A 25,673-nucleotide genomic window follows, 5' to 3' on the forward strand; every position below is an offset into this window, starting at 1 on the left:
TATTCTTTAAAAGCATGTTTTTTTAGTTTTTTAAACTATATTTATGTATAATTATCATAGGGAAATGAGTTACCGACACTACCTATTACCATCTGAGATAACTATTTGGAGTTGCAACGTCACAAAGAAATGGTAAAGTCTCTACGAATCATTTGCAGTTAGATGTATGGATATAATATTAGAATTTACCGGGGGAAAAAAAAAAAACATGTTTTTTTTCGGCGTGGCCGGGAGTAGAACCCACGATCTTTGAATCCGAAAGCTGACGTCACAGAAGTCGCGCGCCTTAGACCGCTCGGCTAACGAACGTAATGAAATGGGTGGGACATTTTACTGTGATGAGTCACTCACTCTTAGTCGAAAGAGTTACAGACGGACAGACAGAGTTACAGACGGACAGACAAACATACAGGTGAAGCTAATATAAAGCATGTAAAAATTATGTTTGAGTAATATGCTAAAATGTCTGCTTTTAATGGGTAGCAAATTACATAGATGAACATATTTCCAATTATTTAAAAACAAAAAAAGTGTAAGCTAATGCTTATGATGACTTGCTAAATCAAAAATAGCAACAAAAAAAGCAATAAAGCAATAAAAGCAATAAAGTGCCACACAATTCCTACGACAAAATATTTGTTGCAATCCTGTCTGTTCCACAAATTCCACTTCTACTTCCTTTGCAGTAAAATTGGCACTACCACAAAACATACAGTTATGCAGCAATAACTAATATAAATATGATGAAATTTTTACACTTTTTTTAACCCTATTTTTTTTTAACAAATGTTGAGACATTATTCGAACCATCTTGAACAACAAAATCATAACTAATGTCTGATTTTACCTATAACTGTAAAAATATAGCTAAATCAAAATATCTCTACAACAATCTAAAACCTTTAAAAAAATTTAGGTTATCAAAACAAATTTGTATGAGACATTTGTGCAAAGTGAAACTTATAAAATATTTAATTAAAAAACCATTAACATCTAAGTTTTCATTGATGACACTTAACAACACTACTAAATTTAATTAAACTGTACATTATACAAGGACTTACTACCTATAATTAATTACCACTATAACACATCTAAATTCTGACACACTTCTGAGATACGTTCAATTTTTGGTACTCACAAATCTTTGTAATGTAGCTGAATCATATTGTACATTGCTATGAAGAACTCCAGTGGAGAAATATCTCATTTTACATTAATTTTTTTTTTAGGTTTTAATGAAGTAATTTAAATACAGGAAATGTCACACATGCTTCAATTTTAATTTTTCACATTATGAAACCTTCACAATAAATATAATTCTGCGTGGACAATGGTGAAACATTCGGATAATACCATGAAGATCTCAGTTCATCCAAAATTAATTCCAATTAATTAGTTCCAAATCAAACGAGAAAAAGTAAAGTTTTAAACCCTTGTATTTGTTGTGTACATTAACTATGGATCTGATAAAAACTTTAACCTGTCTTAAACTGAGGTAGCTTACACTGTTCTGAGACAGAAATTACAACATGTACTTACTTCCTAGGGAACAAGTCAATAGCACAACTGGTAGATAAACTATTTTGCTTAATAGTTACTAATAAAATAATGTTTGTATTGCAGGTAATGGCTAACATAACATACAAACTAATCATTTAGTACAAAATGCAAACTATCTACTATTGCTAAAAATATATAAGCAGTCACAGAAGTTTATGAAAATATAAACATGAACATTAACATGACATAGTCACCAAGAACATTTATAGCTATGAATAAAATTAAAATGTCACTACATTGTCAATAAAACTTACCATTCTACATTTTTCTAATCCTCCAAAAACATCAGTAACTGAAATACTCATTCCTCGAGTTAGGAGTAAAAAATAACTTTGCATGAAAATGACACAGGCTTGCAATAAAATTAAGTTTATTAGTAACCACTCCCTAAAATATGTTACTTTTGTTAAATAATAATGTCAGATAAACATCTACTTTATCTGCTGCTTAAGGAAACAAATTCGTAAACTGGAAGTTAAGATGAGTTTGTAGAGACAAGATATTCCGGCTTATTTTGGGCTGTTTTGTTAAAAAAAAAAAAAAAAATCCTCATAATCAAGAGGTTTTTTTTTAATTTGTTGTTTTATAAAAATGGTACTAACTTACATAAATATTATGATAATATGTTTCCAAACACCAATTAAACCAAAATCATGTCATTTCAATTGTTGTACAAGCTGTATTTGTTTAATTAAACAATTTGTCACAAATATCTTGAGCCAATTTACTCACAAATATGAATATTGAATTTGAATAGTAAACATGAGAAATATAATTGCACAATTTTTTTTGCATCATGTAACACATTCATTGCGGAAAAAAGGTAAATATGGAGTGTAAATAATTAATACTAAAGTGAAAGGTGGGTTAAGTCAGCTACAAAAGTTATATAAGTATAACGAATGTTAGAATATTTAACTTATGATAAAAATATGTTTTTTACAGTTAACCTAACCTATCCAACCTTTAATTTTAGTTTTTATTTGCCTTATTTTTCATAACCAGCTACTCTAAATATTGATCCAGAAAGTTTTCGTGAACCACAAAATTCAATCAATTTCACGAAAAAGTTTATTTTTTTTTTAAATCATGCAATTGAAAATTGCTTATAATTACTCATTTAAACCATAGTAATGCACACACTTTCATTATTAATGGCAGCCAGGTAAATTGTATATTAGTTCAGCAATATTACAAACACATTTTCTGCTAATTTTTTCCTAAATTTGGAACCATTATTTATGTTTGCTTAATTTATTTTTCGTATTCGTATTTGAATATTCACACAGGCCTATTTAATGACCATCGCAGAGGGTCCATGTTTTGTGTTGTAGTCCATGGTTTCTGACTTTTATCTATTTCTTCCCTCTACAAGTAAGTGTGATGAAACAAACAGAAATAATAGTTTGTTTTCAAGTATGAAATCCTCCAAATAGTATTTTGAATCGTCACACGATTCATTCCGCTACTGTTTTATGATATAGTAACTGAACTCCAAATACTTTTTGCTTGTTAAAATGCCAAGTACTGTTCATGTTTTTGACTATACAGCCCTGTTAAATCATTCTTAACTGGGTGTTTGAATCACGAAAATGACAAACTCACGAGGTATGCTCTGTTTATATCATCAAAAACTGAATGTTCATTATTTAGAAGTGTTAGTATTCGAAATCCAATTGAATATGATAATTAAAATATTATTATTCTATTAGAAAATTTAAATTTTGTACAGGGCTTATTCTATGGCAATTCACCATTATATCTTGTCCTTACGCTATATGCATTACCTACTGTCACTACAAGATGTTTCTGAAGACAGAACTAAAAATTGCATTATTAAGTTCCCCCAAACTGGACCACATCCCTCACTAATAAACTCTCTAATTTGGGTCATGGCTTTAGGTTCAAAAACCAGAGCACACAGAACTAACCCACTGCAGGGTGCCTACCTACATGGTGAGCCAAGTTGATTGCAGTAGACAGTATCCATCCAACTACAGTGGAGTCCCGAAAACTCCGCCTAACGTGGACTGAAGGGTGGCCGAATTTGTGAAAATGCCGGGTATTCTGGAATGGGGTTGAAAAAGAATAAGTACGAGTGTTTCCTCAGAAAATACAGTACTGTACTTGAATGTATTGTTTGCTTCAGAATACAACAGAGAATAAACTGCCCAAATACCCATAAACAAAGGAAAAGTACGTACTTTATGAAGGCATAGAGCCTTTACTACATGAAAATGAAAATTAATGAATAAACAGTGTAGAGTAATTTACATGATAAGACAAATCCCAGAAAAATATTTTATGAAGGCATAAAGCTGTCTGTAATAAACATTAACTAGCCGTCTTTGCAAAACCTGGCTACTTTTTTTTAAAGAAATGCGTAATGTCCTGTTGTCTTCAGCACTGCACTCTGCATTTTGCTGCTTCATTGCGAAGACGACGAAGGAACAGGAAGTCCATTACAGACGCACCTTGTTGCTCAAAATAACCGAAGGGTGGTTTCGACAGCCTTTAGTCGCTCACCATGGAGCTTGTATGGTGGAGTCCTCAACGTCAACATCAACATCATTTTCCATCATTGTTTCATTAACTGTGACAGCAGCAATAATTTCTGCATCAGACAATGTTTTATCACTTGGAACTACTCTTAGGCGCGGTGCACACCAGAGCAATACGATAGGCGATGCGATAAGCGTGGGATCGCTTTGCGCGACGCAACTTTTATCTTGTCAACTCTCAGGTACACACCAGAGCAATGCTACAGGCAATACAGAAAGCGATAAAGGCCTCATTTGTAATGATGAGTTCTTCTGACGAGGATGTTGTAGTGGCTTACAGGTACCTAAAAATTCGTAAATGGAAAAGGGCAAGGAAGTACTGGGTACATCCGTATGTCATGAATATTAAACATAGTTCGGCTGTGGTTGGCCGAGAACTACGACAAAACAAAAGAAAAAATTTCATGAAATGTATAGGATGAGCACAGAAACGTTTCACATTCTGGAGCAGCTAGTTTCAGAGGAACTGCGAAGCCAAGACACTAAATACAGGCTTGCTGTTTCACCTGCTGAGAAATTACTTATTACATTAAGGTAAGTAAACTATGTTATTAGCCATTAAGAGGCCATAGAGTAAGTTGCGGTATATAGTGTAAACATTCATTTATTATGTATAGCAAAAGAAGAGAATACAATACAGTCAAAACAAAGAAAAAAAAACACTACTTGCATCACACAAATGTTAACGCAATACAGTTAATGAAACTGTGTCGATGTTATTGGGTAAACAATCAGTGTGTGAAACTGTGTGAACGTTGTTGGCTGAGAGTACAGTGGTTGGAATAGGACAATGTATCTCATGTGGAGTACTGTAAGCAGACGGATCACATTGTGAAGAAAACATGCCTGATGCTTCTCTCTCAGCATCATTCAACTGTTCGTTAAGCTGTAGAATATATTTCGCTTTAAGATTTCTTTTGCGCCTGTCATCCAGTTTCTTGAAATCATGCAGCAACGACCTTAAAAACAGCCAGTCAGAATCATTTTGTTCGCTTTCGTTTTCCAGTTTCCTAGTTCTTTCTTCTTTTTTTCGAAGCAAGCCATTCAACAAATTCTTTGTCCATGTCGTGTGTAGGGGTTACCACTTTCCTCTTCTTTGACACGTGGGGTTGTTGAAGAATTTCAGAATCCACATCTTAATGTGTACCCTCTGGCATACCCAATGATACTTCCATGACACTATCTGTTGATTGTTGTAAATCACTGTCTATCTGCCATGCATGACGATTTTGATTCCTCGTAGTGATCCCATACTTGTACGGTTGCATTTCCTGACGTAGTCGTTCCCTTCATATAGGGACGGAGGAAAGCAAGATGTGCTGCAAGGTAATAGGGTTTTCTTTTTTTTTTTCTTGACCCTAATGGGTCATTTACCTGTGTCTTTCATTTCTTCTGCTATGTTTTTCTATGCCAAACTAGTGGCATCTGTCCTAGAATACGTTTTGAGGGTGTAGTTCCACAAACAAGGTTTGTTTTCTACATGTTTGATAGATGCAATCATCGTAACAACATCCTCCTGCGAACCCGCCATGTTTCGTGAAGGGAACACGAAGCGATACTGTTGCCTGGCGCGACCAGCACGCTGTGTAGCCTCCACGATACGACGCCGATCGGTATTGCTATCGTATCGCTATCGCGCTAGTGTGCACCTACTTACGTTGCTTCCATATAGTTGCCACACATTCCATGGAACCATGTCGTATTCACGTCGCGACGCGTATCGTATCGTTTATCGCATCGTCTATCGTATCGCTCTTGTGTGCACCGCGCCTGAGACGTCATTTTCATCAGCTTCAGCATATCCAGGAACTCTTTTCAGGAGGTCGAGTAAGTTTACATTTTCTGCGTCATCATGTTCAACTAACTCATTTCCCTTGCGATCAAGGAGTTCCAGGCATCCGCCACCCATCCAACAACATCGTTTGCAGAAAGAAGGGAGGATAACAGCTTACACCTGTATCTTCTCTTGGGACTAACCAAAACTCCTTGGTCCATTGGCTGGCATAACACTGACATTGGGTGGTAAAAACATTACTCGCATGTCCCCATTTTTTAACTCTTAGATGTCTGGGGGCGAAGACGCATTGTCCCAAATCAAAGTAGCCTTCTGTGGCAGGTTTTTATATTTTAAAAACTGCTTAATCACTGGAACAAATATTTCTTTGAACCATTCTTTGAAAATTGCACAGGCATGTGACTGGTTTGGGTACCAAACTGAAGGTTTGTCCATACCAAAGTGCTCCAACGCACATGGTTTCTTTGATTTCCTATTAGAGCAAGTTTTAATTTGTGCTCACCTGTTTGTTGCATTACTGCATGCTAGGATTGTTACCATCTCCTTGCTCCTTTTAAAACCTTGGGCTGACTGTTCTTCCTTGAAAGCAAGACTTTTCGCTGGTAACAGTTTAAAATTAATACCTGTTTCATCACAACTGTACAATTGCTCTCCAGTCTAACCTTCAACTTAGATACATTTCTGAAAGTTTCCCTTAAACTGAGACATACCCTCCGTGTCCCCACAAATACTAAGCTGCCGGACTCCATAGCGTTTCTTCCAACGATCAAGCCAGCCAGTGCTCGTAAAAAAATTTAAGATCGTTGTCGTTTTTAAATTCTTCATAAAATTTCAAGGCCTTCTCTTGCCAGATTAGCCCAATAATTGGCATGCCCTTCTCTCTTATTTAGCGAAACCAAATGTTAAGTGCTTCATTTACTTCAAAGTCACTTTCCTTCATACTTTTCCTTTCTTTCAATATTTCTGTACGCATTCTCTTAACACACCACGACTCGATTTCTGTCCGCAGTCTTCAAGAGTACTTTTGCAGAATCCCAAGTCTTTAGCCACTGTAACGACACTTTCTCCCCTATCCAGTCTCTTTAATGCCTGCAACTTTTGCTCCATAGACAAGTTCACTTGTATTCTTTAAATGGAAGATGCCATCACCCACAAACTGTGAAACAGCACAGTCACTCACATTGAGTTACGCAACGCGGTTAAGAAATCGAGTAACCCTGGCAAAGGCTGCAGGCTGAGCACGCCGGTGCCAGACACATGGTGGCACGAGACAAAAAATGTGGGACATTGGGGTCTGCGCATGGGGTATTCTCGCCCTGCCAGGGTGTGGCCAAGTCATCCGGACTGCCGGGTTATCACATGCAGAGTTTCTGGGACTCAATGTATTTATATTTATGTGTGACTATAATCAAAGTGAGGTGTCAAAAGAAAATAATGCAACTTAGATCAAAGCTGCTGGAAACTTAAGTTTCGTGACTCTCAGATCCACTACTGTTTATTTCAGGACTTTTCCTTGACCTTCGTGACCAGTCCTTCAGTTCTTTCCGACTTTCGTGACCATCAGATATCTGCAGTGGTAAATTAAATAAGACTGTGGTATGTTAAGATGCATTTGTGTTGCATTAAAAATACATCTCCTAATATCATCTCGGTTCATTTATCAGCCTAGAACATGACATCCTGAGTTTTACATGGTGAGAAAAACCTTTGCATGTGTTTACAGTCACTGAAATAGCTAAGTGAGAGAATTTTTTCAACCCAAAATAAGCCTATCATGCCTCAAGTTTGAGTTACTGAGATTCCGACGAGTTTAGAAACTATGCAGTAAATGCAAAGCAACAGTACTGCTGGAATGATTAACAATTATCACCTATTTTGTAAAAAATAATGGTCTTCATATTTTTATTTAAAACTAAATAAAAAAACTCTTAAAATTGTCACCTATTTAACTAAGTAAAGTGGAACAAACTGTGCTTGCAGACACCTCAAAGTACAGATGAATTCACTAAACAGTAAATCAAATTGTAGCTCAAATATACGTCAAACCTGTGGGTAATTATGTAGCATGCTGAGGAGACATAAATGGCAATGAACAAGTCCAGCATTTCATCGTTTATCACTAGAGTAGTTACGTCCAATGAGATGCAACAGACCCCTGATGTGTGGAATGCTCACAAACATTTTGCAGTATTTGCTATGTTCATGTATTTTTTACCGATTGCATGTTACAGATTCTATGTAGCATTTCCACACTCCTAAAGCATGGGACAGGAGACTTCAGGATTCACAATCCTTGAACGTACAGAGATGTTTCTGTGTGTGAGGGTTAATGAACAAAGAAAATTTAAATAAACCTTAAATACAAAAACTGCTTTTGGGCTGAGGCAAAGTGCTTGTAAGTGACGATGTGCCCGACATTTCAGTGTGCCTTGCTGCAGCCACCATCAAGGGTGATTGATAACTTCCTGCACTTGCAACTCCTGTGTCAGTATAAATGGAGCAGGTTATTTAGCAAGATGGTAGATAAGGATGTGATAAGAACTAGGGACAGCTAGCTAGTTAACTGTCTCACAAAGATGAAATTATTGCTATAGATACAACATGTAAGCAAGGCTTGTGTTTATTTCTGAAGGATGAGCACTTTCTATGGCAAAGAACAACCTTGTCTCACTAAAGATTGAAGCAGCTAGATGTTAAGACAACCAGGACAAAACCTACTGAGCAGAACTGTTTGGGTTAGGAAAGTAGTTAAAAAAAACTAAAAGCCATATTTTTATCATTCACCTTTAACAAATAAATGTGTTACGTAAATTGAAGTGCATCTAATATTAGCAGGTAAATAATTTATTTTAGAGAAACTTTAGTGTCAAAAAAAAAGTGTCTTAGAATTGAAGGCATCTTATATTCAAGTAAATGTACTTCACTCAGTTCCTGGACAAAAAATGTTAGGAAACTGATAAGAAAAATCAAATGCTCTCGTGCATTCAATGGTATAAAACATTTCTGTAGTTCTAAGAAAAGAAAAGAAATCTTTTGACAAAGCTAAAACAGAGCATTTTTCACACGGAGGTTCCTGCAAACGGATTCTCTCAGTTTCTGTGAAACCCAGTTTTGCATTCTGTTTAGTGGATTGAATGTATCTGACTAAGAGAGTCTGCAGCAGCACAATGTCACAAACAATTAACAATTAAAAATTGAACAGTTATTACAGGTTTCAACACCACAAACTCATCACAAAATAAACACAAGTAAGGCATGTGTAATGTTAACCACTATCAGGAACTAGTGGGAACACTGTCATACAACTATTACATATGTACCTACCTAACTATACAGAGCTATTGACATCTTTAAAATTAAAATCTGTGGACAGAGTAAGAAAATCTGGATTTGTACAGGATGGACCTGAGGACAGAATTAATTACTATTTCTTTGTATGTCTTCCAGTCTATTGTAAAGGCAAGTATATGAAAAATAAAGAACCCGTGAGTTTCCACCAAAATGCCCGTGCATATACACACATTTACATGATCTCCAACCACTAACATTACAGTCTTGCTTCATCATATTTTTTAAATTTTACAAGGAATTACTAAAATAAAGTGATGTAAAAAAATTTATGATTTAACTATACTACAGAAAATTTATCAACATTTAAAACACAGATCTGTGGACCACCCCAACAACATTAGAAAGTATTCAACCGCACATTCAACATATCTCTCCTTAGAATAATGTAACAAAGCATTATTGGTATTTGAACAACTAATCAAATATAGCTCATCAAAACTTGTGAAGCAAATATTTAGATTAAAACTGCAATCAACAGAATTAACACACTCCAAATAAATTTGCACCCACCCAAAGCAGTGTGCCTGCAACACTTGAAATCCCCACATGACTCACTAGTGGAAGTGACTAGCAACCAGTAAAATATTTTGATGATTTGCCCAGGTGTAAATGATTTTAGTACATCAGAACATAACTAGCATAATTACAATTATATGTATGTGTGTGTCTATGTATATCCTTTGTAATCAACTATGATTACCAGCAGTCAAAATCTGAGATTCTGTAGTACAAAACTTACTCCAATTGATCAATAAAATTGGCAAGAGTTCTCCCTTCAAATTCTATAACTATTTTGGTTACAGATTGTGCCTCAATGTTAATTCTGGAGAACTATTCAGGAGTCGTTAACAGTGGAAGGAAGAATGCAGTTTAAACTTCCCAAGAAAGCATTAAACTTTAGTATCAGCACACTAAAGATAATTTGTATGACATGTTGGATTTTAGAATACAATCCATGACTTGTTCATTTTAAAATGCAAACAGCAATCATCTGAACACAATGATTATTGAAACAGGGTACAAACAAGAAAATACAACACACACAGCTGCACTAACCAATGAGTAGGAAATTTTCAATAAGTAATGTGATTAAAATAAATACTTGATTACTGCCTTTTGTCTGTACTCACATTCTGTTATGTTTACATAAGTGAGCAGTATTATTCAGCATATCTAGACTGTTTGTGCATAACAGTAAGAGTTACGAATGTGCAAACATGCTTTCAACCGGATGCACTACGCCAAAAATTTATGAACAGCTTATCACTTGCTTATATCAATAAAAATATTTAAACAAACCAAATGGCCACATAACAACTAACAATTATCACTATTGAATAAGTTTGCATTTCAAAATCAAAAGCATGTTTGAATATTTCAACTACATAAAATAAAATTATTTTTAAAAATCTATAATTTAAAATACCAGTAAGGAATAGCTATCACCATCAGGTTACCATGAAACTACATACATGCTAATTATCACACTGACTTGTCACTATAAATGACATTAAAAAATTAGCTTTATGTAACTAATAAAAATGTATCAAACTCTAAATTCAAACATTTCATTTCCCTTTCTTTCAGCACACCCATGCCTGTTATCTACCCGTTGATTGTTTTGAAATGGAGATGCAGCAATCTTTCTTCGAGTTTTAGCATTGTAGTTCAGGAGAGTAGAAAACTGATGAATACTATTCAACAGGTAAATATTTCACAGAAAGTACAGTAAAATCCAAATTTCAGTCCCAAATCTAAAAACTCAGGAAATTTACATGTACGTAATTTTTAGGAACCATTGATACTGTGAAAAGAACTCTGCTCAAATAACTGAATGAATAATAAAAAAAAATTGGAAGTATTAAAAGTAGAAAACCCAAATCAGTATGTTCTAGGTTAAAAAAAAAAGCAGAAATATTATCAAATACATAGGTACATTGCTAGGAGCATTCAAAGAATCTATTTGCCAAAAGAATACAATAATCCCAATAAACTCCAGCAAAACTGAAACTGCAATTAAATTAATCAAAAAAATTTTAACACCAGCTTAAGGCTATAAAACAGACTGTGTCGCTACCCTTAGTTTGTATGCCAAGTATAGTGGAAAAAGACAAGAAACTTATTACAAACTGCAGTCAAGGAGAATTACTGTTAGACACCAAGAGCCAAACTGACTACGAATGTTGTTTACGATAGAGACTATCACTCCAATATGTACCATCTTACGTCTAGTTGTAACAGCCTCTCAGACCTTCTGGCATTTCGCAAGCTTCTTCGGCAGGGTTTCCTGCACGACTCCAGGCTATCTAGAGCTCCACCCTTTGATTACAATAACAAGGGATGCCATTTGTAGTTGCTAAACTGAATTCACTACCAAGAAGATGGTAACTATTGTCCAGGGTGATAGGTACTCATGCTAAACTCAACCCTGCAAACATAAAAACTGATGTGCACAGTTAATTAAAATAAAAAAAATATGACCGGTTGAATACACAAAAAAGAACACACAAATACTTAATCTGTTCTTATAAAAACTATGTTAGATGATATGGGTAATAACAGTATTAGGTATCATATTTTTATCAGATAAGTATAAAATATCTCAAATCATGTCACCCACATGATAAAAATGTGTAGTATGTAAGTGTGCATTATAAAGAGTCTAAAACCACAAAAAAATTGCATGCTTGATTAATTTAACGGGCACTTCACTACCTAATTAAATCATACAAAATGATTCTAAAACTATTTAAATATGCTGCAAATACAATTCCTTCACTGAAATATCACACAATCTTGAAATTAGCTCTTTTAATTCCTCTAAAAATGCATGTATGAAATTTCGTATAACAGCATAACATGTGTCAAAATGTTTACAAAAATTTTTCTTGCTGTAAATATAATATTCTTTGAGCTAAATACTACAAATAAATTCACTGAAATATAAAAAGCAGGTAAACTGTATTTGCATCATAAACACAGCAAATTTTAACACTGAAATTCTTGAAAATCATTAATCATTAATATTATTCAGAATTTGATTATTACTGAAACAACTTCAAGTATGTATAAAAATGCACCAATATTTATCAAGAACAGTTTTTTTTTAAATATTAATGATAGTTATTAACCATCACAAGCTAATTTTGTAATGAATTTATCAGTATGTTGAAAATTGAAGGAACTTATTACAATCTAGAAACTAAAATACTTTCAACGGTAACTTTAAAAACTAACCTGTAGTACGTATGAGAAGTTTTTACGAAGAAATTATAACAACACAAAAATTATTTATCACTGACAGTTTATGAGCATCAATAGAAGCCAACATAATTTCCCAGTTCTCCAATCAAAAATTTGCTATAAAATGCAAACCTCACAATAAAGAGGTTTAAACAAGTACATGTGAACATAATTCTAAAATCTCTGTATCTGGTAAACAGCTTGGAATTACAAAATAATAAGTACACATGTATATAACACTTAGTTTGGAGCAAGTTTTTTTTTTTAATTTGCTGCAATACACAAGTTTTTTTTCCCACTTTTTGCAACACTATTAACAAGATAGCAATGAGATTAATTATATTGTTATATTCAGCAAAAATAACTATTTTGTACTAGTGTTAAACTATGGGGGGGGAAAATATAACATTACTAACAACCTCACAAAATAATTAGGTACTGATTGATAAAACAAAAAAAATTAAAATACAAAAACAAAAAAAATATTACAAAATATGTGGAATAACATACAAAATTCGCACATCACAACAATATTGTCGAATGATATCGCATTCCTCCAACTTCTGGCCAACTGCTTGATCCAAATGCAAATTTAAATTTCGTGCACATCAGCTCCGTAGCACGTGTGCGGTTCCTGATATGTTATACGCAACGAGAGTTTCCGCTCACACGCAGTGCGCAAGCCATGGCCACACAACCAACACCACTCAAAATTATTCTCTTTAAGTGCTTAAAGAAGATGTTCAATATTTGTAATCGGCACACGTCCTCAAAGTCAAGTTTTGCCTGGACTGGGTGCTTTTCATTCACAGGCGGTAGGCACTGCCTTGAAGCGATTCTGGGTTCAACACCAGAACACTGTCGATATTCTGTTAATTTTATAAAACCAACAACATTCAACAACTTGCTTGGCCACTCAAATGCTCCTTCTTTGATCCCACGGCACGTTTTTCGTTCCGATGCGTGGAAAATGTTCCAGCAAGCAAGAACCACATGTAAGGAATACATTAAGGAAAAGGAATACAGGTGAATGTGAACTAACGTCCATGCAAAAATGTGTATTCTTTCTAATGAGGGAGTGAATACCGTATTTGCTCGCGTAAAGGCCCCGCCCGCGTATACGCCCCCCCCCCCCCCCCTCCTTGATTTGTAAATATTTTTGAGAAAAAATTTAAAAACATGTTTTTCTGGGTTTATCTGAGGGCAGGGCAGCTTGGCATGCATCAAAGAGCGGCGGGAGGTGATTTTGTAAGCGGCAGTGATAGAGAGACTGGTATTATAGTTTGTCCGCTCTCAGTAGGACCGCCGTGAGGCATGCCAGATGTAAGCAGTTAGTCCTATCTCAAACGACATAAAGATAAAGAAAGCCGAACTCGCGCGCTGCCGCTGTGTTGAAGTGGAGTGTTGTCGGGGAAGAAGAGGGGAAGTGAAGGAGGAAGGGAAGTGGGTGGAGCAGGTACTGGTATTTCTAACACTCCTTTGTCTGGTTGGCTGGCTAGCTAGACGCACGATCAAAATTTAATTGGTGTTTAAATAAGTTGTGGCGGTATTTCATTTTGCTTTTATTAAATGTTAGTTTTTCATACCTGAAAAAAAGAAAAATCTATTTTTTCCTCCAAATTCGCGTATAGGCCCCCTCCCCTTTTTTGGAGTCGAAAATTTGGGTTAAGGTGGGGCCTTTACGCGAGTAAATACGGTATTACTGTCAACTACCCATTCCTTTCACCCTGGGTGGGGCTTTCTTTTTCAGGTTTTTCCAAGTCTAACGTTCAGAACTATTAAAACTTAGTCTAGGGAGAACTGTCAAAAGCAAGTCTGCTACAGCTCACTTCCACTGCATATATAAGGTGGTGCTGCGACTGCAGTTGTCTACCGAGATTAAAAACCAGAAGGAGGAAAAAAGAAGCATGAAGTCAGCTAGTACAGTGTGTTAACTGTGATTCTATCTGCCACATCCATGCAGGTTGAGTCAATAAACAATAGCAGTCAACAGTGACATAACTGACAGCAGAACATGTAGTTTTTCACCTAAGCTGTTTCCCTTTTTCCTAGACAGACAGATAACTCCCAGTGACTTACGAAAAGACTTTCTCATGGATTTTTCGAAAGCAAAAAAATTCACGATTCTTTCAGTTAACCAGTATTCCTGGTTAGGTAGTTACCCTGAGATTACTTGCATTCCTACATGTTGTATTTTACTTTAATTAAAATAAAAAAAAACATAATGGAAAAGAGTTAAATTATAGTTAAAATAATTACCACTTCTTAACTAGAGACTGATATTGTAAGTCTCCCTGCAAGACGTGAGACTATGTGCTGATACAATGTAAAGGTTGGAAATGAAATGTAACACTAACATATGCATAGGATGGAATAATGAGTAATGGTGATGGATCAGAATATTACAAGAGGATAAGAAACCTTCATGTTTGCAGTTATTACTCTGTGATTAAGCCACTGGAAATACAACATACCTCAATTCTGCTCACACGGAGCACTCGGACAACGCAGTTTGCAACCTGAGGAATGAAAAGCACCGAGCTCGGGCGGAGCCTCACTGGATAGCCACCGGGTGAACATAGTGGCTATAAGGCAAGCCTCAGCTCTTGGCATGCTGCATCTTGAGGTGAGTGGTGAGGTGCTTCTTGCGCGTGAACAGGTCGTGGCAGACGGGGCACTCGTACCGACGCGTGTGAATGTTGATGTGGCCCGTCAGCACGCTCTTGGACGTGAAGGACTTGCCGCAGAGCATGCACTTGAAGGGCGTCTCCCCCGTGTGGTTGCGCTTGATGTGGTTCGAGAGGGAGACCATCTGGAAGAAGGCCTCCTGGCAGATGTGGCACTGGTACGGCCGCTCGCCCGTGTGCAGTCGCGTGTGCACCTTCAGCTGTCCCTTCTGGGCGAAGCACTTGTTGCACACGGAGCAGCGGTGGGGCTTCATGCGGGCGTGGATGCCCACGTGCACGCGCAGCGAGTTGTTGCCGGCGAAGCGCTTGTGGCAGACGGGGCACACGTTGCCGTTGCCCATGTGCGAGCGGATGTGCACCTCGAAGCCCTTGCCGTCCAGGAACTGGCGCTCGCAGATGGGGCAGTGGTAGCCGTCCGGACTCTCCCCGCACTCCCCCGCCGGCTCCTTCTTCACCTCCGCCTCCGTCTTCAGCCTGAGGAGCTCCCCCGAGGTGTCGTCGGGCCGACAGCCCTCGCCGTACTGCGTGAAGGCGTCGCTGGTGCCGTGGATGACGTGCACCGGGAAGGAGGGCCGCCGGACCATGCTGCTGGTCACCCACGGGGGACACGCCTCGCTCATCTTGGTGGGGCTGAGCTCCTGCAGGATGTAGCCCTCCGCGTGGATGCGCGCCACCTGCGACGAGGGGCTCACCGCCGTGAAGGTGGCGATGCCCGCCAGCGGAGACTCCTTCTCCATCTTCATGGGCACCAGCTCCTGGATCACGTACGGCGTGTCTCCGCTGCTGCTCTCCGGCGGAGACTCCTGGGCGAAGCTGGTGCTGCTCACCGAGCCGTTGCTGGACCCGTTCAGGAAGTCCGTGCCGCTGTCCTTGGAGGTGGGGTTCGTGCCCCCGTTCTCCGACGGCACCGAGGGGTTCGCCCCGGAGGCCTGGTCCCCCGTGCCCGTCAAGTGCTGCAAACAAGGGTCCCTTGGTGTCTCCTACTTGGTTGTTAATAATTAGTATGGTCATATTTCAAACATGTACTATGAACTAATAAGTGCTAGTGTGTAGTGTGTTAAATTGTTTTTATGAAATATTTTAATATGACTAAAACCAATATAAAAAATGAAAAAAAAAATTGTTGTAACAGCAGACCTTCAAAAATTAAGAAGAGTAATGAAAAAAGTTGACAAAGAAAATATATGAATTTATTTATTTATTAAATCATTAAACATACTATACTATACAACATTATCTGCAAAAGTACAAATGTAATGACAAAGTACATATATTCCATTACAAATATTATACTATAGTTAATGTGAGTGCATTTTATTGGTTCTTTGCAGTCACATGAAACTACAACTACTTTTTTCTGTGTCAGTTAACAATGTTTAAAAAATCAATATGTTAGCAGTATGTGAAATGTGGTCAGTCATGTTTCTTAATGCATGAAACCAGCTGCAATTTCTACATAAACTTTGTGAAGTATATGAACTAAAAACCAATATTAAATGGTTAATAATTGAAAAAATTAATATCTATACAAATATTATAAAGCTGAAGAGTTTGTTTGTTTGTTTGAACGCACTAATCTCAGGAACCACTGGTCCGATTTGAAAAATTCTTTCAGTGTTGGATAGTACATTTATCGAGGAAGGCTATAGGTAATATTATATTATCAATAACATTAGGGATCGTTACTAAAAGCCCAATTTAGAATCAAATGCGTTGGAGGGGGTTAGATACAACATGCAGTACACGTACGAAGTGTGTGATGACAATGCCGCAGGCGCTAGAAGTTTATTTCCTATTACCTATTAACATTGTTGCCACACACTAGATGCCTTATCATTCTTAATTTTCCCATTCAAGTAAAAAACACCTGTGTGATATTAACAACAAAGCAATCAGTACCCTCATAAGAGTTCAATTAGTATTTAAATACTTTTTATCACTTTAAATCGCAAACCTAAATTCTTGTTTTTTTTCTCTCTCTGTTTAATTTGTTTTTATTGCCCTTTTTTTCAAGTATATATATTTTACAGACTTAAAACTTCACAGTAATGTTCCTTATGTTACGCAGGATGACATTTTCCAAAAATTAGATCCCATGGGTGGTTAAAACCAGGCAACAGTGGGTACTTTGTATGCATGAGAACAGGATTTTGCATTTTCATGCCTTCTGCGTCTCCATGGCAACGGGCATCGCGCGGCAGTGGCGTACCCACAAGGAGGGGCATGTATAATGAGCGGCACAAGAGTGATCTGCCTGTAGACTGCCGTAGTGAAGTACGGGTACATCAGTTGTACGTTGCGTGCACGAGTCGGGAAACCATCGGTGCTATTCATTTTCTCTCCGGTACATTATACAGCATTGTAATAAATTTTCACTGATTTTTTTTATTTACCATTACTGTAAATGTGGCTTAACTTTTTTCCATTAGTATAGCAGTGCGAAGCCGGGTCGGGCAGCTAGTGTGGGATAAAAAAAAAACAGATTTGTTTAGCTTTTGCTTCGAAGGTCAAGATACCATAAAGCATTAGGATAAGTTTTCAACTTCTACGCAATTTCCGTTTCAAATTATGTTTTTAAATTGTGTTATTATGATAGGGGTAATTTCAGATTAATTACACAAACACTTAGAAATAGTTCAAAATTTTAATCAATTAGAATAAATGCACATATCTATAATCAGTGATGAAACAAATGTTTAATTTAGCAAAGATGTTAGATATTATGCTTTAACTACTTTTTTCATTAAAGAAGCTAGCTGATGGCAGGAAAACATGGGAAATAAACGAGCCCTTTACTTCCAGGCCTGCTTCAGCCAACATGTTGCATTCTTGGTTTTGGAATTTTGTGAATAAATATTCTGAAAATTACATGACAGAAGAAGTTCTGTATGAGCCAGCTGTGGAAACTCAGAAAATGACAAAATCAATCATGCCAAAATTATTTATTATTACTTATTTATTTATTTAATTATTTATTTATACAAGAACAAAATTCAGCACTAGGCCGTTTAAAATTTTCTAGTGTTATTACAAAGTACAAAAATGAAAATATCAGTTTAACAACATTTAAACCATGCTATATAAAACCATTACAGAAACTTAATGGATGAAAAAGTAATGCAAAACATTCCATAAATAAAAATTAATCAGTCCAAATAATAATAAAAAAAAATAAAAACCTACTTAAAAGATTATATATTTACATTATACCTAGAGACCTGAAAAATTTGCTACCGCAATCACGCGAATAATAACGCAAATTTAACATTTTCAAAAGTAAAATGTGAACTTCTGCATTTACAATTGAAAACAGCTATTTATCATGCTTTAGGCACATTTAGAAGGAATTTTCTTAAATTCCTTTGTTAAGTTATGTGTCAATACTAAAAATATATCGTAATTAATAACAAAAATGTATTTACATTATTCATTTAGACATGACAGTTATTTTGATTCCGTTGTTTGGTCACCACCATTTTGTTGGCACAAAAAAAAATTGTTTCACTTGAAAAAAAATTGACATAATTATGTAAATACAAAATTCTATTTCTTGAGTACATTGTTTTTATATATTAATACAGCAGTTCCCTAAAGGTGTTCTACAGAACCCTGGGGTTCCGTGAGTCAGGACGAATGTCACATGGAGCAGGCACAATTACTGTCAAATAGCTTTCTTTGAAGGAGCTGGCGTTCCGCCAAAAGAAAAGTCGATCATTGGGTTCCCTGGCCGAAAAAAAATTGGGAACCACTGTATTACTAGAACATCGATTAAATTTGTACTTACATTTTAAACAATGCCTTCACTTTTCGGTTGAAATAACTGGCTTGTTAAAGTATTTTGAGTATTTATGTTAGTCACTCTGTTTTATTGACCATGCTCAAATAAACAATTTTTTTTCCAACAAAACATTTTTTCAAAAATTGCATTTGAGTAAAATATGGTTAGCAAATATTGTTTTTGTCAAATATTAATTTAAATGAGTTTTAAAACTTTCCTACATCCATAGTTTTAAAATTATTGTTTATTAACAAGATACATTCAAAAACTGTGAAATTTCTATTTTATAGCAAAATATGAATTTTATGAATTTCATATGAATATTAAACACGCTTCTCCAAAATAACTACATATTTTTTATCATTTGAAGTCAAGAAAAATGAAACCTGTTTGTGAGGAAAATACCACCTATTTTTGAGAAAAATTAAATATATTTTGGGGAAGTAATTACACCTATTTTTGAGAAATATAACATCTATTTTTTCAGGTTTCTAATTATACTGCATCTTAAGAATGTCTGGTAATACTGACACGGATCACACTGCCAGTGCAAAAATGCCTCAGTTAGGTTCCAGCTTTTCTTGTAAAGCAGTGAACAATAACGTGTTCTGAAAACAGTGTTGGACATGCTCTGTTGTTTATTAAATGCATGTCTGCCATCATTTGCCACTAGCACATCCTGGTAAGTCCTAGGTAAACTAGCCCTGAAAGCTCTGGCTTCACTCTCCAGAGCTGCTGCTGACATGCAGGATGGCATAATATAAACGTTGGCTGAACACAAAGGTCTCGTCGGGAATAAATACATAATGAAAGTAGAATATCGCTGAGTCATCACATCATTAATTTGTTGCATTTTATTTAGTGCTACAAAAGTGCCATTGGTGCGCACACGGAAATAAAATTCACATAAAAGAAAACAGCGCTACGAATTATATAACCGCGCTACTTCAAATCATGCTGTAATTTTTGGTGTCGTTACTTCAAAACTGCGCTAATCAAACAGTGTTCCTTCGAGGGGCAGGTGTATCTTAACCTGCTTACCCCCAAGGCAACATTACTTCACCCCAACAACACATTATACTATGCTCTGATTGGTGCACCCATCATTCTTAAGTAAAAAAATAAAATATAACCATCTCTGTCAATTATTAAGTCAACATGTGATTCGCACATGACCCACCACCATTCCGCTAGTATACATGTACATATAGTACACTCGCTACCCCACCTTCACAACCAGTACCTCGGAGAAGGGCGTCCACCAGCGTGTCCAAGGTCATGTCCAGCTCCAAATGAAAAACGAGGTGGGGGAATATTTTTTTCAGCATTCAGCCTCTGTCATGGGGAAGGAGGTCCATGGTGCCATACAATAATGAACAGTACAAAAGGAACATAATGTCTCCACTTTGGAAAGGGGAGGGCAGCTGTCCCCTAGCCCCTCTATCTGCTCTCCTGGGGTATACATTGCTCTACACTAAAAAGAAATAAGTGCATGAAAACACTTATATGGAAAATAAATTATTAGCACATCTCATCATCACTAAAAATTTATAGGATTATAATAATCTCTTTCAGGATTCACATGCCCTGATTAGTTTTATTTTGTTGCAGCTATTGCGTGCATTAAGAAAAGTTTTGGCATGATCAATACAACATTAATTATCAGCACTTCGGCTGTGAGTGACACCATGGCTGGAAAACTAATCTAATCATACAAATTCATAAAATTAACCATTTTCGGGCTAGAGTAAAAATTCAAAAATTGTTTTAATCAGTTAAACCAGACAATTTAAAGAAATGTAGACTACTGTTATTAAGAAAAACAAGAAATGTTGACTATTCAATTGTATATTAGAGGTGATAATGGCTTGAACGCCACATGTGGGGTGACTCGTGTACTGCCTCCAGACTCCAGACTCCTAGAATGTTTCCCATATCCATAGCTGGTGCTATCCACCTCAAGCCTGGTACCAAACACACATTGTCTGGACAAGCCACCACAGCGTCAGATCATCAACAAATTAATATGTCATTTTGCTGTAACAATTACCTACAAAATTGGTTTCGGCTAAAAACAACATATATAATATTATATATACATATATATATATATATTCTATACTAATAATAAAACTGTTTGAGGTAAAGAGTCTGTGATTGGATGAAATGATGAAAAAACTACTGAAAATGGCTATTTAAATTATTGAGATCTATAATATAATTTTTTGTTAAATTTTAGACTGTTTGTCTGTTTCAGCATCAATCGAAAACTACTTGATGGATTTTGATGGAATGTTGTTTAGTAGAAAGATCTTTGGCTAACTTAAAAACTAGACTACATATAATTTCAGAATCCTACCCTTAAAGGGTGAAAAAGCGATAAATATTGTTTAAGATAATTAAATATATCTCCAAACCTATTCAAGCATGACAAAATATATTGGGTACCAATGAGAAAAATACGAAAACTAACAACCACAATTTTACCATTTAAGAGAATTCTACCCCTAAAGTGTGAAAAAAAGTAAATATGATTTAAATTGTTATTATTTTAGTTCCAAATGTAACTAAGCAAAGTAAAAGATTTGGGTACCAATAATAAACATACAAAAATTACCATCCACAATTTTACCACTTTGCAAAAGCCAACTTTTACGGGTTAAAAATTGGTGAATATGTTTTTAAGGTAAATAATTATATTTCAGAATAAAATCAATAATACAGTACACTCCCTATTTAACGCGGTTGTCGGGGGACATAACTTTTACCCGCGTTGTTGCATAACCGCGATGTTTCGATGTGACCAAGGTCAAAAGGCATAAAATACCGCTTGTGTTCTAATAGGTCGGCAAGCATGCACAGTATAGACGGCCCGCCTTATGTGCAGACTTTGCATCCGCAGTTTTCACTTAACGTGGGTGAAAAAAAATAAAAATAATAAATTTTAAAGATATATATTAAATATTGAACTTTTAATTATTTTTCCGCGTGCGGCACACAGTTTGTCGCACGGCCTACGAGCGCGCCACACGCCGCCATACACACGTGCGGCACACAAGCTGCTGCCAGTCTCGTGGTGTCAGCCACAGTATCTGCTTCGTCAGTGTCCGTAACGAAGTAAGTGCAGTCTGTGCGGTTACACACGATTCTGTGGTCGAAGTCTTCTAAATAGAAAGGCCGTAGTGATACTTCAAACCGAATATGAATCGCAAAGTACGTACCGAGTTCAATTGACAAAATAAAAATTCTAGATTTACTTACACATAGCGTGTCTTTTGCAGAAGTAGGCCGCAGATACGGGAAAAACGATTCTAGCATTCGTACAATAAAAATTAAAGAATCGTCTATCATGTCAAGTGGTTAAACTTTATTATCCATGCTTACAGTAAATTATAAATGGTCACATGTGGGAAACAAAAATTGCGCCAAATTAATTTTAGCGCAATCAGCGGCGCCGTATTAAAAAGTCTGTTAAACTTTGTCTTTATTTATTCCACCAAACGCTGTGTCGAGTTGCTGAGTGTGTGGGGCTCGGATCGGCAAGTGTTATATTCCCCAGCCTCTGGTTAAAGGTCGGGAGGCCGCTACACATAAACATTTCCGGGACTTGTTTACTACCTCACGGCAAAAGTGGTACAGTATGGTTCACGTAAGTATTGGACCACTGGGAATTCCTCGGCAAAGATTAAAAATACGCTAGTTGATTTACTTTACTATTTAATGTTAAAACATTATACCAAAGTAAAAAGATGAACGTGTATAATACAATGAATTACCCAATAACATTACGTCTGTAGGTTCACGTTGTAACAAAACATTTATATACAGATGTTCAGTAAAATACCAATTAATACAGTACATACTGTACAGTAAAAGATGTAAAAAAATTAAATAAGTCATAGTTTGTGTAAGCGCTCCACACTAAACGGGAAGATTCTGGAGTGGAATTTTAAACACTGGACTACCTGATTTTGCCTTGTACGCAGCGACGCTGCTCAGTCAAGTGACTCATGCTCTGCCTCTGTGCTGCGTGATCACATTCCCTCCCCCACCCCCTCCTCATGTCCGTGTTTCTGCCCGCTCCAATCTCTACCTCTCTCTACGCCTTATCTTTCCCTCCCACCTTTTCCCTCTCCGAAAGTATACTTCAACTACCCCGCCCCACCCACTGCTATACAGAATACCGCAACCTCCCCTGTCAAGACAGCACAGCATGGGACGGGTCAGACGGTAAATAAAAAAAAACTGCCCTCAAATTTACATTTACAGCGTGGAGAATTTACACAATCACTAAAATATATGTATGCATTACATATGTATATGTATCTATTCTTTTCTTTTAAAATAATCGGACATTTTTGTTTGGCGTACTAATGCAGTGCGTTTCTGTTCTGCATAATGCTTTAAGTTTGCCAGGTGAAGCAACGGGACATGATTTGGCTCACTCTGTCTTTCCAACCACAATATGACTTGATCAATGTTGTTGATTACTTGTCTTACACTTGGCACTTCCGTTTCGTCCACTTCACTTTCACATTCGTCTTCATCACCATCATTCTCGTCCCGCACAGCTGCAATAATGTCTAGTTCGTCGACGGTCTCTGACACAGGATCACTACTGTCGTATTGAGCCCAATTCACTAGGTCATCCAAAGATAGGTTGGAGTCAACAATATTACGTGCAGACTGTACATCGTTGTCACCAAATCCTAGGAACGGCTCATCACTGAAGTTCTTTGTTTCGCTGATGGAAAAAGAACACTTTTTCCAACAATGCTGAATGGTTGCTTGGGAAACACTTTGCCACGCTAGTTCCACGGAATAGGCTACCGCCTTGAGGTTAAGCAATTTTAGGTAAGCCTCCATGTCATCGTCAGAACTTACAATTGCGCTGAGAAGTTCTCGTCGATAGTGAGCTTTAAATGCTCTTATAATACCCTGGTCGAGGGGCTGGATCAGAGCAGTGGTATTTTTCGGCAAAAACATAACTTTTATTTTTCCATCTCGTGACTGCAGCAAATCAGCAGATGAGTGTGCTGGGCAGTGGTCAAGTGTCAATATAGCTTTTTCTTCTAGGTTCAGTGACCGCAGATGGCTTCTCACTGACGGAACAAACTCTTCATTGAACCACTTGGAAAATATCTCGGCCGTCATCCATGCATTTTTTGTGTGCACATACATAACAGGCAACGACTTCATGTTTACATGCTTGAAGCATCTTGGACTTCGACTTTTTCCGATACAGAGTGGTTTGAGTTTGTGGCTGCCTGATTTGTTGACGGCAAAAAGAAGAGTAACTCTATCCTTATTCTGTTTAAATCCAGACCTATTTGTTGAATTTCTGAGGTCTAGAGATTTTGTCGGAAGTAGTCGAAAATACAAAGCTGTTTCGTCACAGTTATAAACCTGATCATCTGTCAAATTTTCGTCACTCATTACCTTGTGCAGTTGTTCAGGAAATTGTGTTGCAGACACACTGTCAGAAGATTGGGCTTCGCCTTCGATGCTTGCCTGCTGTATTCCGTGACGAACTTTCCATCGCGAAAACCACCCTTCTGAAGCTTTGAAGTCCGTCTTTCCATGCAAATCGTTATGAAACTTCACAGCTTGAGCCTTCAAAATAGGTCCTGACAATGGTACACCTTCACTTCGTTTAGTTAAAAACCACCTGTAAAGGCATTCATCCAGTTCACTGTCTTCACCTAACTTGATTGTTTTTCTTTGCAACCCTACATCACTTTCAATAACATCCACAAAATTTCTCAGTTTCTGTTCCTCTTTCATCCACCCTCTGATTGTACCTTCTGGGATACCGCACTCACGTGATATGCTCGCTTTCGTCTCACCTTTTTTCACACGCTCAATGATTTTTAGTTTATCTGCTTTAGAATGAGTTTTTCGTTTCTGTGACATCGTACCAAGCGCTAACAAGACTCACTGTAAAAACACGGCTTCAATAACGTACGGTCAACAATGACTTGTCTCTGCTTGTCAACACACGTGACCACGAGAAGTGTGCAGACGGGAAATGAGTGAACTACATACTCAAAATCACCAGACTTCCCCCCTTTCTGCTTACTCATCGCCCCTCTCATCACTAGCGCTTATATTCCACCCCTCCCGACTACCCGGGTGACTTGGTCGCATATTCTCGGCTCACCTCTCCCCTCCCACCCGCGGCGCCTCTCCCCTCCCAGCGTTTGCCGTCATCCAAGCCTATCCAACATCAATCCCCAGCCGAGTCACGCTGGATAATGTCGCTGGACGGTGGGCTTTATCAGGTCCCCTGTCCGATGCTTTATTTGTGAAATAAAGCGACATTAAGAACTAGTGTTTCAGAAAATTACACTGGGCTGGATTGGACCATAGTTTGAAAACCCTACAAGATAGAGGAATAATGTACAGAGATATCTTGTTTAGAATTTCGCTGCGGACATTTTCTACGCCTCGGCTTTTTTCTGCCCGATGCTCAGTTTGTGAGTTACGACGCAAAATTATCCTAATCGGTTGTCAACCATTATTCCATTATTATTATTATTATTATTCATTTATGATTGGGGGACATGGTTTGACCCGCGATATACCCGATTCCGCGATCAATCGGGGCGCGATATACCGGGAGTTTACTGTACTAAAATATATATTGGATACCAATAATAATTATAAGAAAACTACCAACCACAATTTTACCACTT

General features: G+C 37.0%; 1 protein-coding gene across 2 annotated transcripts in view; it reads right to left on the reverse strand.

The window, feature by feature from the left end:
* The window catches only part of LOC134536572 (zinc finger protein 674-like), a 53,938-nt gene continuing 28,265 nt past the window's right edge, over positions 1 to 25,673 (reverse strand). For both annotated transcript variants that reach the window (XM_063376327.1, XM_063376328.1), the window contains exon 4: positions 1 to 16,153. In XM_063376327.1, coding sequence (XP_063232397.1) covers positions 15,113 to 16,153 — 1,041 coding nt within the window. In that variant the 3' untranslated portion in view covers positions 1 to 15,112. The remainder of the gene's footprint in view (positions 16,154 to 25,673) is intronic.

This window comes from Bacillus rossius, chromosome 11, assembly GCF_032445375.1.
Source record: "Bacillus rossius redtenbacheri isolate Brsri chromosome 11, Brsri_v3, whole genome shotgun sequence".
Classification (NCBI taxonomy): Eukaryota; Metazoa; Arthropoda; class Insecta; order Phasmatodea; family Bacillidae; genus Bacillus; species Bacillus rossius.